The sequence below is a fragment of the Trichomycterus rosablanca genome, chromosome 2 (genome assembly GCF_030014385.1).
Source record: "Trichomycterus rosablanca isolate fTriRos1 chromosome 2, fTriRos1.hap1, whole genome shotgun sequence".
Lineage (NCBI taxonomy): Eukaryota > Metazoa > Chordata > Actinopteri > Siluriformes > Trichomycteridae > Trichomycterus > Trichomycterus rosablanca.
The window spans coordinates 17,035,962-17,054,215 of NC_085989.1; the positions used below are offsets into that span (position 1 = coordinate 17,035,962).

General features: G+C 42.5%; 1 protein-coding gene across 1 annotated transcript in view; it reads right to left on the bottom strand.

Annotated features, from left to right (window-relative positions):
- Positions 1-4,160: 4,160 nt before the first annotated feature.
- The window catches only part of hgh1 (HGH1 homolog (S. cerevisiae)), a 33,778-nt gene continuing 19,684 nt past the window's right edge, over positions 4,161-18,254 (bottom strand). The window contains exon 6 of the mRNA XM_063011975.1: positions 4,161-5,311. Within this exon, the coding sequence (XP_062868045.1) occupies positions 5,120-5,311 (192 nt within the window). The 3' untranslated portion in view covers positions 4,161-5,119. The remainder of the gene's footprint in view (positions 5,312-18,254) is intronic.

Consider the following 18,254-nt stretch of genomic DNA (forward strand, 5'->3'; position numbering starts at 1 on the left):
CCACGCACAGACGTATGCAAGACATGGGTTTCAGCTGTCGCATTCCTTGTGTCAGGCCACTCTTGAACAAGAGACAGCGTCAGAAGCGTCTCGCCTGGGCTAAAGACAAAAAGGACTGCTGAGTGGTCCAAAGTTATGTTCTCTGATGAAAGTAAATTTTGCATTACCTTTGGAAATCAAGGTCCCAGAGTCTGGAGGAAGAGAGGAGAGGCACAGAATCCACGTTGTTTGAGGTCCAGTGTAAAGTTTCCACAGTCAGTGATGGCTTGGAGTGCCATGTCATCTGCTGGTGTTGGTCCACTGTGTTTTCTGAGGTCCAAGGTCAACGCAGCTGTCTACCAGGAAGTTTTAGAGCACTTCATGCTTCCTGCTGCTGACCAACTTTATGGAGATGCAGATTTCATTTTCCAACAGGACTTGGCACCTGCACACAGTGCCAAAGCTACCAGTACCTGGTTTAAGGACCACGGTATCCCTGTTCTTAATTGGCCAGCAAACTCGTCTGACCTTAACCCCATAGAAAATCTATGGGGTATTGTGAAGAGGAAGATGCGATACGCCAGACGCAACAATTCAGAAGAGCTGAAGGCCACTATCAGAGCAACCTGGGCTCTCATAACACCTGAGCAGTGCCACAGACTGATGGACTCCATGCCACGCCGCATTGCTGCAGTAATCCAGGCAAAAGGAGCCCCAACTAAGTATTGAGTGCTGTACATGCTCATACTTTTCATGTTCATACTTTTCAGTTGGCCAACATTTCTAAAAATCCTTTTTTTGTATTGGTCTTAAGTAATATTCTAATTTTCTGAGATACTGAATTTGAGGTTTTCATTAGTTGTCAGTTATAATCCTCAACATTAAAAGAAATAAACATTTGAAATATATCAGTCTGTGTGTAATGAATGAATATAATATACAAGTTTCACTTTTTGAATGGAATTACTGAAATAAATCAACTTTTTCATGATATTCTAATTTTATGACCAACACCTGTAAACAACTCAACAAATTACTGGAGAACTGACTGGTTGATGTTACCTGTTTCTCACTACATGAGCACATTTTTCATACTCTACACTCTCCAAAATAAAAATAGTAAAAAATACCTACTTTGACACTGGGGTGGTCCTTCAAGGGTACACACCCTTGAAAGCAGGCTAAAAAAAGTATGTATAGAAGCAGATGGACTACAGTCCGTAAATGTAGAACTACAAAGTGCTTCTATGTTGTAAGTGGAGCTGATAAAATGGACAGTGAGTGTAGAAACAAGGAGGTGGTTTTAATGTTATGGCTGATCAGTGTACAGTGTATCACAAAAGTGAGTACACCCCTCACATTTCTGCAGATATTTAAGTATATCTTTTCATGGGACAACACTGACAAAATGACACTTTGACACAATGAAAAGTAGTCTGTGTGCAGCTTATATAACAGTGTAAATTTATTCTTCCCTCAAAATAACTCGGCCATTAATGTCTAAACCACCGGCAACAAAAGTGAGTACACCCCTTAGTGAAAGTTCCTGAAGTGTCAATATTTTGTGTGGCCACCATTATTTCCCAGAACTGCCTTAACTCTCCTGGGCATGGAGTTTACCAGAGCTTCACAGGTTGCCACTGGAATGCTTTTCCACTCCTCCATGACGACATCACGGAGCTGGCGGATATTCGAGACTTTGCGCTCCTCCACCTTCCGCTTGAGGATGCCCCAAAGATGTTCTATTGGGTTTAGGTCTGGAGACATGCTTGGCCAGTCCATCACCTTTACCCTCAGCCTCTTCAATAAAGCAGACAGAGGTCTTAGAGGTGTGTTTGGGATCATTATCATGCTGGAACACTGCCCTGCGACCCAGTTTCCGGAGGGAGGGGATCATGCTCTGCTTCAGTATTTCACAGTACATATTGGAGTTCATGTGTCCCTCAATAAAATGTAACTCCCCAACACCTGCTGCACTCATGCAGCCCCAGACCATGGCATTCCCACCACCATGCTTGACTGTAGGCATGACACACTTATCTTTGTACTCCTCACCTGATTGCCGCCACACATGCTTGAGACCATCTGAACCAAACAAATTAATCTTGGTCTCATCAGACCATAGGACATGGTTCCAGTAATCCATGTCCTTTGTTGACATGTCTTCAGCAAACTGTTTGCGGGCTTTCTTGTGTAGAGACTTCAGAAGAGGCTTCCTTCTGGGGTGACAGCCATGCAGACCAATTTGATGTAGTGTGCGGCGTATGGTCTGAGCACTGACAGGCTGACCCCCCACCTTTTCAATCTCTGCAGCAATGCTGACAGCACTCCTGCGCCTATCTTTCAAAGACAGCAGTTGGATGTGACGCTGAGCACGTGCACTCAGCTTCTTTGGACGACCAACGCGAGGTCTGTTCTGAGTGGACCCTGCTCTTTTAAAACGCTGGATGATCTTGGCCACTGTGCTGCAGCTCAGTTTCAGGGTGTTGGCGATCTTCTTGTAGCCTTGGCCATCTTCATGTAGCGCAACAATTCGTCTTTTAAGATCCTCAGAGAGTTCTTTGCCATGAGGTGCCATGTTGGAACTTTCAGTGACCAGTATGAGAGAGTGTGAGAGCTGTACTACTAAATTGAACACACCTGCTCCCTATGCACACCTGAGACCTAGCAACACTAACAAATCACATGACATTTTGGAGGGAAAATGACAAGCAGTGCTCAATTTGGACATTTAGGGGTGTAGTCTATTAGGGGTGTACTCACTTTTGTTGCCGGTGGTTTAGACATTAATGGATGTATATTGAGTTATTTTGAGGGAAGAATAAATTTACACTGTTATATAAGCTGCACACAGACTACTTTTCATTGTGTCAAAGTGTCATTTTGTCAGTGTTGTCCCATGAAAAGATATACTTAAATATCTGCAGAAATTTGAGGGGTGTACTCACTTTTGTGATACACTGTATATGATTGATTAATAGAGATAGATTAATAGACAGATAGACAGATAGATAGATAGATAGATAGATAGATAGATAGATAGATAGATAGATAGATAGATAGATAGATAGATAGAATCGTCTACAGATTATCTGTTTTTGTTATGCCTCATCTGCTGCTGTGCAGGTTTTTAAAGATGTGTGTGTATGTGGATTGAACACAAAATAAACAGAACACTGTGAACTTACTCTACTATAGAGGTAGACATTTGGGATTCAACATGTAGCCAAGGAAAACAGATTCACATATTATCATATCTGAATAACCAGCCATTTAATGAAATGGCTACAGCAGACAGAAAAGAGAAGTGCTATAACTACAGATGTTCACCGAATATTGATTCAGGCTGCGGCTAGAACCGGATGTCATGCTGGAAACGCACTGTCTGCCCTTCAATGATTTGCTTGAGCTCATCATTCTGTCCTTGAATCTTAACCACTCCTATGGGCTACCGTTCCAAACCACACTCCTGCTGCCCGACGATAATTGGTATTTCGACAAGTCCAAACCACCTTCATTTCGACTGCTGTCAGAAGAATATATTAGCCAGTCACAGCCCCAAAAAGTTTAAAGATCTTTCTAGGTAATTTTTTTTTCAACCACTGGAAAGTCTGTCGCTGAGGGAACACAGCCGCCGCCGAAAGTAGACTAAAGATTAAGTGTACCTGTCAGTTATGCACTGAAGGGCTCCAGAATCAGTCAGCTACTAACTGCCATACTTTTAAACAAACTGTCATTTTCACTTAGCATACCAAAGCCAAAGAAAACAAGCGGTGAAAAGAATGATGTGATATTGTGTACCTGCAACAAGTCTGACTCCTACGCTTCCACCTTCTGTTAATGCGGCTGATGTCACGCGTCTACTTTCTTCACCATCTGTCCTCCACTACCTGAGGAAGCTCTACCTCACGCACGCTTTTAGTTTTAGTGTGGTGAAGACAACCGAGCTCAGTGTTTTAACCTTTGCTTGTGTAATTATGACCAATTATGTTCCCAAATACAAACATTAATAATGGCTCTGGTATTTTAAGCACTTAAGGAGGGAGGGTGTTTTCCATCCTTTTCTTCCCACCTCTTTGAGGCCATTGGGACCCCAAGGAAGTGGTCAAGGAAGTGGTAAAATACTGTCTCTCAATGTTTTTGTAAATAAAGAAAGAAAAAATACGACAATTGACGTTTCCATTTAAATTGTATTACAATAAGCAACTATCACTTAAGTTGGATTGACTATTATCCCACAAATGAAACTAATCACGTGACAAAATTGCATTCAGTTGGTTTAACAAATCACCACTAGTTTTAAATACTGCTTATATGATGTACCAAATAGCCAAAAGTATGTAGGCATCCTCCAAATTATTAAGATTATTATTAAGATTACATGCTTTAGCCTTTCCCATTGCTTACAGATGTACAAATCAAATTAGATAAAATTACAGGCATTGAATTTTAAGGCTACAGTTTGGGAAAGGCCCTTTCTTGTTCCAGAATGACTGTCCCCCTGCACACAAAGTTTGGTAGAGAGAAACTTTTGTGCCCTGCAAAAAGCCCTCAATTTAACCCCCTGAATACTTTCAGGATGACTTAACCCTAAATTGCAAGCCATGCATTCTAATCCAACATCACTGTTAGGCCAAGGGCGCAAGCCAAAGCTGCACCGCGATCTCCGATCTCTTAGACAGCACTGAATCAAGAACCACCACTCAACAATAGCTGATATAACCACATGGGCAAGAGATTACATGTTTCATAAATGTTTGTCAAGCACTACAGTATGAAGTTATATTCACAAATGGCACTTCTGTGGAAGAATGGGACAAAACAACACCTGAAACACTTGGTATCCTTGGTGCCAAAACATATTTGGAGTTGGCAACCTTCCAAAGTGGTAAATGCTTTACTGTCCCAACATTTTTGGAATTGGAATGTGTTGCAGGTCTGAAATGCTGAATTGAATGTATATTAATTTAAATAAAGTGGACCATACTTTCTGATTTAAAATTGAAAGATTCATCTTCTGCATTGAAATCTTTTTAAAGAAGCCCTGCAACCATAACCCAGATATAAGAATTCATTTTTGGTATATGGGGTCAATAAAATGAGTCTGTGATTAAAATGCGTCCATTTTTCTTTTGGCCATTTATCTTTCCAGGCCTTCTGGACAGGAGTTTGGACACTTCTCGGCTTCCGCAGCGAGCTGCTCTTGTTTCTCCTTCTCAATTTGCTCCTGCTCTTTCACATCCTGGTCCTTCAGTTTCTGCTCTACATCCTCTGGGATCTCAACCTCCATCAGGTTTTCTAACCCTGCCTCTGGCTCATCCCCGATCAGAACCTGAACACAAGAGATGCAAACCAATTCATGAGTATGTTAACATTTACACAATATCATGCAAGCATAACCTTAAATGCAAGCTGATTTAGAAATGTCACCAGGGTTACATGCACAAACAAAATCTGGTGAAATGGTACAAAACTGGTCATTTTTGATGTGTGCTTTGGGGACCAATTTGTTAGACTCAAACCTAGCTTTCATACACTGGGGAGCACATTTCATTCTAAAATGCTCTTACAATTTGTTACAATGTTTCTGTAACACATTCAAGGTCTCCAGTCCCAGATGCAGCAAAGCAGCCCCAAAACATTATGGATCCTCCACCATGTTTCACTGTAGGTAGACTTTATTTCATCATTTATAAACATACCGCTGGTATGTATTGCCAGAGAGCTCTAGTTCGGTTTTATCTGTCTATAAACTGATCATATAGCCTGCTTTCACCCTGTTCTTTAATGGTCAGGACCCCCACAGAGCAGGTATTATTTGGGTGGTGGATCATTCTCAGCACTGTAGTGACACTGACATGGTGGTGGTGTGTTAGTGTGTGTTGTGCTGGTATAAGTGAATCAGACACAGCAGCACTGCTGGAGTTATAACATTTTTCATAACATATATATTTTTTATAACATATAAGCCATTTTTGGGCTTCACCTATCAAACCCTGTTTTGTTAGGTGTTTTTTGGATGTATGTGCCACATTTTAAACTACTTATCCTAGGGTTCTCTCATCTTATCCTGAAAGGTTAAGTTTGCAAAGGTCTTTGGTCTCCTCTCTTGACAATGTGAACAAAGAACAGGAAATAAAACAGGCCTTTTAAGCATCAAAGCCATCATTTATATGCTAATTGAATCACTGACAAGGTGGATACAGGTAAATCAAATTTCTAATCACAGGTTAGTCTGATTTTGTCCTTTGTGAACAAAGGGAGCCATTAATCGTTTTTTAAACGATTAATTTTTTTAACGATTAATTTTTTAAACATCTTTTTCTTTGCTAAATACATTTTTGGTTATTTGTGTGTCTTGTGCTTTTCTGTATCAAAATAAATCTAGCAATTACACTAAACACTTTAGTTCAGGAGATATTTTACATGGTATACTTGATTTTTATGCTCTTTTCATGAAAATATGCCAGTAGGTGAACTGGTCACAATAAAATAAATAGCTATTTGATGCCAATCCACTAGTTGTAAGTGGATGTGTGTTTGCCCATTGTTTTGGGGATTGGCTTAGGAATCCCCGCACTCTGATGAGGATAAAGTTACTAAAGATTGTTAAAGAGAGTCAAGCTGATGAACCCCTCCTGTTCTTTTTTCATTGCACATAAAATATTATGTAACCCATCATGCTATGCATTTGTTGTTGTATGGTTGAAAGCACAACCATTTAAGTTATTGGCTTCTTATTGCTCACTTTTCTGTTCCAAGTATTTATGGAAAGTTTATCTCCATAATTATAATATATATATATATATATATATATATATACAGTGTATCACAAAAGTGAGTACACCCCTCACATTTCTGCAAATATTTCATTATATCTTTTCATGGGACAACACTATAGACATGAAACTTGGATATAACTTAGAGTAGTCAGTGTACAGCTTGTATAGCAGTGTAGATTTACTGTCTTCTGAAAATAACTCAACACACAGCCATTAATGTCTAAATAGCTGGCAACATAAGTGAGTACACCCCACAGTGAACATGTCCAAATTGTGCCCAAATGTGTCGTTGTCCCTCCCTGGTGTCATGTGTCAAGGTCCCAGGTGTAAATGGGGAGCAGGGCTGTTAAATTTGGTGTTTTGGGTACAATTCTCTCATACTCGCCACTGGATATTCAACATGGCACCTCATGGCAAATAACTCTCTGAGGATGTGAGAAATAGAATTGTTGCTCTCCACAAAGATGGCCTGGGCTATAAGAAGATTGCTAAAACCCTGACAGCATGGTGGCCAAGGTCATACAGCGGTTTTCCAGGATAGGTTCCACTCGGAACAGGCTTCGCCAGGGTCGAACAAAGAAGTTGAGTCCACGTGTTCGGCGTCATATCCAGAGGTTGGCTTTAAAAAATAGACACATGAGTGCTGCCAGCATTGCTGCAGAGGTTGAAGACGTGGGAGGTCAGCCTGTCAGTGCTCAGACCATACGCCGCACACTGCATCAACTCGGTCTGCATGGTCGTCATCCCAGAAGGAAGCTGACGCACAAGAAAGCCAGCAAACAGTTTGCTGAAGACAAGCAGTCCAAGAACATGGATTACTGGAATGCCCTGTGGTCTGACGAGACCAAGATAAACTTGTTTGGCTCAGATGGTGTCCAGCATGTGTGGCGGCGCCCTGGTGAGAAGTACCAAGACAACTGTATCTTGCCTACAGTCAAGCATGGTGGTGGTAGCATCATGGTCTTGGGCTGCATGAGTGTTGCTGGCACTGGGGAGCTGCAGTTCATTGAGGGAAACATGAATTCCAACATGTACTGTGACATTCTGAAACAGAGCATGATCCCCTCCCTTCAAAAACTGGGCCTCATGGCAGTTTTCCAACAGGATAACGACCCCAAACACAACCTCCAAGATGACAACTGCCTTGCTGAGGAAGCTGAAGGTAAAGGTGATGGACTAAACCCAATTGAGCACCTGTGGCGCATCCTCAAGTGGAAGGTGGAGGAGTTCAAGGTGTCTAACATCCACCAGCTCCGTGATGTCATCATGGAGGAGTGGAAGAGGATTCCAGTAGCAACCTGTGCAGCTCTGGTGAATTCCATGCCCAGGAGGGTTAAGGCAGTGCTGGATAATAATGGTGGTCACACAAAATATTGACACTTTGGGCACAATTTGGACATGTTCACTGTGGGGTGTACTCACTTATGTTGCCAGCCATTTAGACATTAATGGCTGTGTGTTGAGTTATTTTCAGAAGACAGTAAATCTACACTGCTATACAAGCTGTACACTGACTACTCCTAAGTTATATCCAAGTTTCATGTCTATAGTGTTGTCCCATGAAAAGATATAATAAAATATTTGCAGAAATGTGAGGGGTGTACTCACTTTTGTGATACACTGTATATATATATATATACAGTGTATCACAAAAGTGAGTACACCCCTCACATTTCTGCAGATATTTAAGTATATCTTTTCATGGGACAACACTGACAAAATGACACTTTGACACAATGAAAAGTAGTCTGTGTGCAGCTTATATAACAGTGTAAATTTATTCTTCCCTCAAAATAACTCAATATACAGCCATTAATGTCTAAACCACCGGCAACAAAAGTGAGTACACCCCTTAGTGAAAGTTCCTAGTGTCAATATTTTGTGTGGCCACCATTATCTCCCAGAACTGCCTTAACTCTCCTGGGCATGGAGTTTACCAGAGCTTCACAGGTTGCCACTGGAATGCTTTTCCACTCCTCCATGACGACATCACGGAGCTGGCGGATATTCGAGACTTTGCGCTCCTCCACCTCCCGCTTGAGGATGCCCCAAAGATGTTCTATTGGGTTTAGGTCTGGAGACATGCTTGGTTAGTCCATCACCTTTACCCTCAGCCTCTTCAATAAAGCAGTGGTCGTCTTAGAGGTGTGTTTGGGGTCATTATCATGCTGGAACACTGCCCTGCGACGCAGTTTCCGGAGGGAGGGGATCATGCTCTGCTTCAGTATTTCACAGTACATATTGGAGTTCATGTGTCCCTCAATGAAATGTAACTCCCCAACACCTGCTGCACTCATGCAGCCCCAGACCATGGCATTCCCACCACCATGCTTGACTGTAGGCATGACACACTTATCTTTGTACTCCTCACCTGATTGCCGCCACACATGCTTGAGACCATCTGAACCAAACAAATTAATCTTGGTCTCATCAGACCATAGGACATCGTTCCAGTAATCCAAGTCCTTTGTTGACATGTCTTCAGCAAACTGTTTGCGGGCTTTCTTGTGTAGAGACTTCAGAAGAGGCTTCCTTCTGGGGTGACAGCCATGCAGACCAATTTGATGTAGTGTGCGGCGTATGGTCTGAGCACTGACAGGCTGACCGCCCACCTTTTCAATCTCTGCAGCAATGCTGACAGCACTCCTGCGCCTATCTTTCAAAGACAGCAGTTGGATGTGACGCTGAGCACGTGCACTCAGCTTCTTTGGACGACCAACGCGAGGTCTGTTCTGAGTGGACCCTGCTCTTTTAAAACGCTGGATGATCTTGGCCACTGTGCTGCAGCTCAGTTTCAGGGTGTTGGCAATCTTCTTGTAGCCTTGGCCATCTTCATGTAGCGCAACAATTCGTCTTTTAAGATCCTCAGAGAGTTCTTTGCCATGAGGTGCCATGTTGGAACTTTCAGTGACCAGTATGAGAGAGTGTGAGAGCTGTACTACACACCTGCTCCCTATGCACACCTGAGACCTAGTAACACTAACAAATCACATGACATTTTGGAGGGAAAATGACAAGCAGTGCTCAATTTGGACATTTATGGGTGTAGTCTCTTAGGGGTGTACTCACTTTTGTTGCCGGTGGTTTAGACATTAATGGCTGTATATTGAGTTATTTTGAGGCAAGAATAAATTTACACTGTTATATAAGCTGCACACAGACTACTTTTCATTGTGTCAAAGTGTCATTTTGTCAGTGTTGTCCCATGAAAAGATATACTTAAATATCTGCAGAAATGTGAGGGGTGTACTCACTTTTGTGATACGCTGTATATATATATATATATATATATATATATATATATATATATATACAGTGCCTTGCAAAAGTATTCAGCCCCCTTGAACTTTTCAACCTTTTGCCACATTTCAGGCTTTAAACATAACGATATGAAATTGTAATTTTTTGTGAAGAATCAATAACAAGCGGGACACAATCGTGAAGTGGAACGAAATTTATTGGATATTTTAAACTTTTTTTAGAAATAAAAAACTGAAAAGTGGGGCGTGCAATATTATTCAGCCCCCTTGCGTTAATACTTTGTAGCGCCACCTTTTGCTGCGATTACAGCTGCAAGTCGCTTGGGGTATGTCTCTATCAGTTTTGCACATCGAGATACTGAAATTTTTGCCCATTCTTCCTTGCAAAACAGCTCGAGCTCAGTGAGGTTGGATGGAGAGCGTTTGTGAACAGCAGTTTTCAGCTCTTTCCACAGATTCTCGATAGGATTCAGGTCTGGACTTTGACTTGGCCATTTTCACCTGGATAAGTTTATTTGTGAACCATTCCATTGTAGATTTTGCTTTATGTTTTGGATCATTGTCTTGTTGGAAGATAAATCACCGTCCCAGTCTCAGGTCTTTTGCAGACTGCAACAGGTTTTCTTCCAGAATGGTCCTGTATTTGGCTCCATCCATCTTCCCATCAATTTTAACCATCTTCCCTGTCCCTGCTGAAGAAAAGCAGGCCCAAACCATGATGCTGCCACCACCATGTTTGACAGTGGGGATGGTGTGTTCAGGGTGATGAGCTGTGTTGCTTTTATGCCAAACATAACGTTTTGCGTTGTGGCCAAAAAGTTCAATTTTGGTTTCATCTGACCAGAGCACCTTCTTCCACATGCTTGGTGTGTCTCCCAGGTGACTTTTTATAGATATCTTTGAGAAATGGCTTTCTTCTTGCCACTCTTCCATAAAGGCCAGATTTGTGCAGTGTACGACTGATTGTTGTCCTATGGACAGATTCTCCCACCTCAGCTGTAGATCTCTGCAGTTCATTCAGAGTGATCATGGGCCTCTTGGCTGCATCTCTGATCAGTCTTCTCCTTGTTTGAGCTGAAAGTTTAGAGGGACGGCCGGGTCTTGGTAGATTTGCAGTGGTCTGATACTCCCTTCATTTCAATATGATCGCTTGCACAGTGCTCCTTGAGATGTTTAAAGCTTGGGAAATCTTTTTGTATCCAAATTCGGCTTTAAACTTCTCCACAACAGTATCTCGGACCTGCCTGGTGTGTTTCTTGGTCTTCATGATGCTCTCTGCGCTTTAAACAGAACTCTGAGACTATCACAGAGCAGGTGCATTTATACGGAGACTTGATTACACACAGGTGGATTCTATTTATCACCATCAGTCATTTAGGTCAACATTGGATCATTCAGAGATCCTCACTGAACTTCTGGAGTGAGTTTGCTGCACTGAAAGTAAAGGGGCTGAATAATATTGCACGCCCCACTTTTCAGGTTTTTATTTCTAAAAAAAGTTTAAAATATCCAATAAATTTTGTTCCACTTCACAATTGTGTCGCACTTGTTATTGATTCTTCACAAAAAATTACAATTTCATATCTTTATGTTTAAAGCCTGAAATGTGGCAAAAGGTTGAAAAGTTCAAGGGGGCTGAATACTTTTGCAAGGCACTGTATATATATATATATATATTAGGGCTGTCGAAGTTAACGCGATAATAACGCATTAACGCGATCTCAATTTAACGCGATTAAAAAAAATAGTGCCGTTAACGCAAATTACATTACGACATTACGAGATTTTTTCACTTCTAAAACTAAAGCAATTCATTTTTCACCCACGGGAGACAGATTGAATTATTCTCACTGACCACGCACACACGCACGTTTAATGTTATTTAGTTCCGTTTGACAAAAAAAACCCTTCAAAATAGAGCTAACAGCGAAGATAAACCGGTTACAAAAGCAGCGACCGCTGTTATAGGACGTGTGTGTGTCTTTAATACTCTGTTCAGTGTCGATACAAGTGATTCAGGAATCGATTCATTGTAAGCGCAGCATAAGTTTCTTTTTTCAGTCATCTCTCCGTGTTTACTGTTATAATGAATGATGCGGTTGTAAATAAACACCAAATACTACAGAACATTTTGTGTGACTCGCTTACCTGATAAAGCTCAGGCTTAATTATACTGGTTATTACCACAGAGCGGGAGCCGACTCAGAGTCGTTTACGATTTACCGAGGTGAACCACGAATGTACAGGGGTTGGACAAAATAACTGAAACACCTGTCATTTTAGTGTGGGAGGTTTCATGGCTAAATTGGACCAGTCTGGTGGCCAATCTTCATTAATTGCACATTGCACCAGTAAGAGCAGAGTGTGAAGGTTCAATTAGCAGGGTAAGAGCACAGTTTTGCTCAAAATATTGCAATGCACACAACATTATGGGTGACATACCAGAGTTCAAAAGAGGACAAATTGTTGGTGCACGTCTTGCTGGCGCATCTGTGACCAAGACAGCAAGTCTTTGTGATGTATCAAGAGCTACGGTATCCAGGGTAATGTCAGCATACCACCAAGAAGGACAAACCACATCCAACAGGATTAACTGTGGACGCAAGAGGAAGCTGTCTGAAAGGGATGTTCGGGTGCTAACCCGGATTGTATCCAAAAAACATAAAACCACGGCTGCCCAAATCACGGCAGAATTAAATGTGCACCTCAACTCTCCTGTTTCCACCAGAACTGTCCGTCGGGAGCTCCACAGGGTCAATATACACGGCCGGGCTGCTATAGCCAAACCTTTGGTCACTCGTGCCAATGCCAAACGTCGGTTTCAATGGTGCAAGGAGCGCAAATCTTGGGCTGTGGACAATGTGAAACATGTATTGTTCTCTGATGAGTCCACCTTTACTGTTTTCCCCACATCCGGGAGAGTTACGGTGTGGAGAAGCCCCAAAGAAGCGTACCACCCAGACTGTTGCATGCCCAGAGTGAAGCATGGGGGTGGATCAGTGATGGTTTGGGCTGCCATATCATGGCATTCCCTTGGCCCAATACTTGTGCTAGATGGGCGCGTCACTGCCAAGGACTACCGAACCATTCTGGAGGACCATGTGCATCCAATGGCGGTGCCGTGTATCAGGATGACAATGCACCAATACACACAGCAAGACTGGTAAAAGATTGGTTTGATGAACATGAAAGTGAAGTTGAACATCTCCCATGGCCTGCACAGTCACCAGATCTAAATATTATTGAGCCACTTTGGGGTGTTTTGGAGAAGCGAGTCAGGAAACGTTTTCCTCCACCAGCATCACGTAGTGACCTGGCCACTATCCTGCAAGAAGAATGGCTTAAAATCCCTCTGACCACTGTGCAGGACTTGTATATGTCATTTCCAAGACGAATTGACGCTGTATTGGCTGCAAAAGGAGGCCCTACACCATACTAATAAATTATTGTGGTCTAAAACCAGGTGTTTCAGTTATTTTGTCCAACCCCTGTATGTGCTGATAGAATCGGCTCAGATGGGATCGGACTGTATTATCCTTTTAAAGTAAATATTTCAATCAGCAGAATCGCATCGCATGTATGATGTGCACAACGTTAATTACGTGCGTTTATTAATGAACGTTTACGTTAGCTTGTCAGAAGCTTTCTCAATGATGTCTGTGCGGTGGTTGTTTTTTTTTACAATTAGTGATGGCAACCCAAGCAACTGTTCCACTGCACTATTTTACACTAAAAACTACACTATTCCATAATGCTCCAGATTGCATCATTCTAAATAGGTATCGGCATCGGTATCGGCGAGTACAAAAATACATGTACTTGTACTCGGTTGGGAAAAAATGGTATCGATGCATCCCTAGTCAAAACACACTCACTTCGTGTAGAAACGTCCATCAAACCATTGTCACGATACAACCAAAGAAAAGTCTGTTACAATAACTGCGCATCTGACATATATACGAAGTCAAGGGTCTCTGCTGGATAGTATTACTGCCTAGTATGTGAGTGAATAAAACTCCCTTACAGTTTTCTCTTGTCCCAGCAGTTTTTAACATAAGTACATTTAGCATAAAATGTGTTCACCATTTTAATTGTAACATTTCACTTAAAAAACCTTGTTTTCTATAACATTTACACAGATTTTTTTTTATGCGATTAATCGCGATTAACTATATGAAATTCTGAGATTAATCGCGATTAAAAATTTTAATCGTTTGACAGCCCTAATATACAGTATATATATATATATATATATATACAGTGTATCACAAAAGTGAGTACACCCCTCACATTTCTGCAGATATTTAAGTATATCTTTTCATGGGACAACACTGACAAAATGACACTTTGACACAATGAAAAGTAGTCTGTGTGCAGCTTATATAACAGTGTAAATTTATTCTTCCCTCAAAATAACTCAATATACAGCCATTAATGTCTAAACCACCGGCAACAAAAGTGAGTACACCCCTAAGAGACTACACCCCTAAATGTCCAAATTGAGCACTGCTTGTCATTTTCCCTCCAAAATGTCATGTGATTTGTTAGTGTTACTAGGTCTCAGGTGTGCATAGGGAGCAGGTGTGTTCAATTTAGTAGTACAGCTCTCACACTCTCTCATACTGGTCACTGAAAGTTCCAACATGGCACCTCATGGCAAAGAACTCTCTGAGGATCTTAAAAGACGAATTGTTGCGCTACATGAAGATGGCCAAGGCTACAAGAAGATTGCCAACACCCTGAAACTGAGCTGCAGCACAGTGGCCAAGATCATCCAGCGTTTTAAAAGAGCAGGGTCCACTCAGAAAAGACCTCACGTTGGTCGTCCAAAGAAGCTGAGTGCACGTGCTCAGCGTCACATCCAACTGCTGTCTTTGAAAGATAGGCGCAGGAGTGCTGTCAGCATTGCTGCAGAGATTGAAAAGGTGGGGGGTCAGCCTGTCAGTGCTCAGACCATACGCCGCACACTACATCAAATTGGTCTGCATGGCTGTCACCCCAGAAGGAAGCCTCTTCTGAAGTCTCTACACAAGAAAGCCCGCAAACAGTTTGCTGAAGACATGTCAACAAAGGACATGGATTACTGGAACCATGTCCTATGGTCTGATGAGACCAAGATTAATTTGTTTGGTTCAGATGGTCTCAAGCATGTGTGGCGGCAATCAGGTGAGGAGTACAAAGATAAGTGTGTCATGCCTACAGTCAAGCATGGAGGTGGGAATGCCATGGTCTGGGGCTGCATGAGTGCAGCAGGTGTTGGGGAGTTACATTTCATTGAGGGACACATGAACTCCAATATGTACTGTGAAATACTGAAGCAGAGCATGATCCCCTCCCTCCGGAAACTGGGTCGCAGGGCAGTGTTCCAGCATGATAATGACCCCAAACACACCTCTAAGACGACCACTGCTTTATTGAAGAGGCTGAGGGTAAAGGTGATGGACTGGCCAAGCATGTCTCCAGACCTAAACCCAATAGAACATCTTTGGGGCATCCTCAAGCGGAAGGTGGAGGAGCGCAAAGTCTCGAATATCCGCCAGCCCCGTGATGTCGTCATGGAGGAGTGGAAAAGCATTCCAGTGACAACCTGTGAAGCTCTGGTAAACTCCATGCCCAGGAGAGTTAAGGCAGTTCTGGGAAATAATGGTGGCCACACAAAATATTGACACTTCAGGAACTTTCACTAAGGGGTGTACTCACTTTTGTTGCCGGTGGTTTAGACATTAATGGCTGTATATTGAGTTATTTTGAGGGAAGAATAAATTTACACGGTTATATAAGCTGCACACAGACTACTTTTCATTGTGTCAAAGTGTCATTTTGTCAGTGTTGTCCCATGAAAAGATATACTTAAATATCTGCAGAAATGTGAGGGGTGTACTCACTTTTGTGATACACTGTATATATATATATATGCATATTGTTTATGCATTTTCTCCCTTTTACCGCATCCACTGTATATCCACTGTATATCCACTGTATATATATATATATATATATGCATATTGTTTATGCATTTTCTCCCTTTTACCGCATCCAATTGCCCGATTGTGTCATGCTTCCTCTCCACCAATGCCGATCCCCGCTCTGATTGAGGTGAACGAAGCTAACCCATGCCCCTTCCGACACGTGGGCAGCATGCCGTATGCATCTTATCACCTACACTTTGACGAGTGCAGTGCAGCTCAGCACTGTGTACGGAGAGACACACCCTGACAGCACTCTTTTCTCATCTCTGTGCAGGCACCATCAATCAGCCAGCAGAGGTCGTAATTGCATTAGTTATGAGGGAGTCCCTATCCGGCTTAATCCCACCCCTATCTGAACAACAGGCCAATCGTTGTTCATGTGGCTGCTCAGCCCAGCCGGCAGTCAAAGCTGAGATTCGATACGATGTATTAGAGATCCCAGCTCTGGTTCCAGCGTGTGTTTTTACCGCTGCGCCACCTGAGCGGCTGTCATTCATTTCAATGGGGTCCAGTTTTCCCCAGAAAATCACTGGGCACAATGCAGTAACACACCCTGGAGAGGACACCAGCCCATTGGTGGGCCTCGGCCATTAACCACCCCAAAAATACAGACAATCATGTACAGTGTATCACAAAAGTGAATACACCCCTCACATTTCTGCAGATATTTAAGTATATCTTTTCATGGGACAACACTGACAAAATGATACTTTGACACAATGAAAAGTAGTCTGTGTGCAGCTTATATAACAGTGTAAATTTATTCTTTCCTCAAAATAACTCAATATACAGCCATTAATGTCTAAACCACCGGCAACAAAAGTGAGTACACCCCTTAGTGAAAGTTCCTGAAGTGTCAATATTTTGTGTGGCCACCATTATTTCCCAGAACTGCCTTAACTCTCCTGGGCATGGAGTTTACCAGAGCTTCACAGGTTGCCACTGGAATGCTTTTCCACTCCTCCATGACGACATCACGGAGCTGGCGGATATTCGAGACTTTGCGCTTCTCCACCTTCCGCTTGAGGATGCCCCAAAGATGTTCTATTGGGTTTAGGTCTGGAGACATGCTTGGCCAGTCCATCACCTTTACCCTCAGCCTCTTCAATAAAGCAGTGGTCGTCTTAGAGGTGTGTTTGGGGTCATTATCATGCTGGAACACTGCCCTGCGACCCAGTTTCCGGAGGGAGGGGATCATGCTCTGCTTCAGTATTTCACAGTACATATTGGAGTTCATGTGTCCCTCAATGAAATGTAACTCCCCAACACCTGCTGCACTCATGCAGCCCCAGACCATGGCATTCCCACCACCATGCTTGACTGTAGGCATGACACACTTATCTTTGTACTCCTCACCTGATTGCCGCCACACATGCTTGAGACCGTCTGAACCAAACAAATGAATCTTGGTCTCATCAGACCATAGGACATGGTTCCAGTAATCCATGTCCTTTGTTGACATGTCTTCAGCAAACTGTTTGCGGGCTTTCTTGTGTAGAGACTTCAGAAGAGGCTTCCTTCTGGGGTGACAGCCATGCAGACCAATTTGATGTAGTGTGCGGCGTATGGTCTGAGCACTGACAGGCTGACCCCCCACCTTTTCAATCTCTGCAGCAATGCTGACAGCACTCCTGCGCCTATCTTTCAAAGACAGCAGTTGGATGTGACGCTGAGCACGTGCACTCAGCTTCTTTGGACGACCAACGCGAGGTCTGTTCTGAGTGGACCCTGCTCTTTTAAAACGCTGGATGATTTTGGCCACTGTGCTGCAGCTCAGTTTCAGGGTGTTGGCAATCTTCTTGTAGCCTTGGCCATCTTCATGTAGCACAACAATTTGTCTTTTAAGATCCTCAGAGAGTTCTTTGCCATGAGGTGCCATGTTGGAACTTTCAGTGACCAGTATGAGAGAGTGTGAGAGCTGTACTACTAAATTGAACACACCTGCTCCCTATGCACACCTGAGACCTAGTAAGACTAACAAATCACATGACATTTTGGAGGGAAAATGACAAGCAGTGCTCAATTTGGACATTTAGGGGTGTAGTCTCTTAGGGGTGTACTCACTTTTGTTGCCGGTGGTTTAGACATTAATGGCTGTATATTGAGTTATTTTGAGGGAAGAATAAATTTACACTGTTATATAAGCTGCACACAGACTACTTTTCATTGTGTCAAAGTGTCATTTTGTCAGTGTTGTCCCATGAAAAGATATACTTAAATATCTGCAGAAATGTGAGGGGTGTACTCACTTTTGTGATACACTG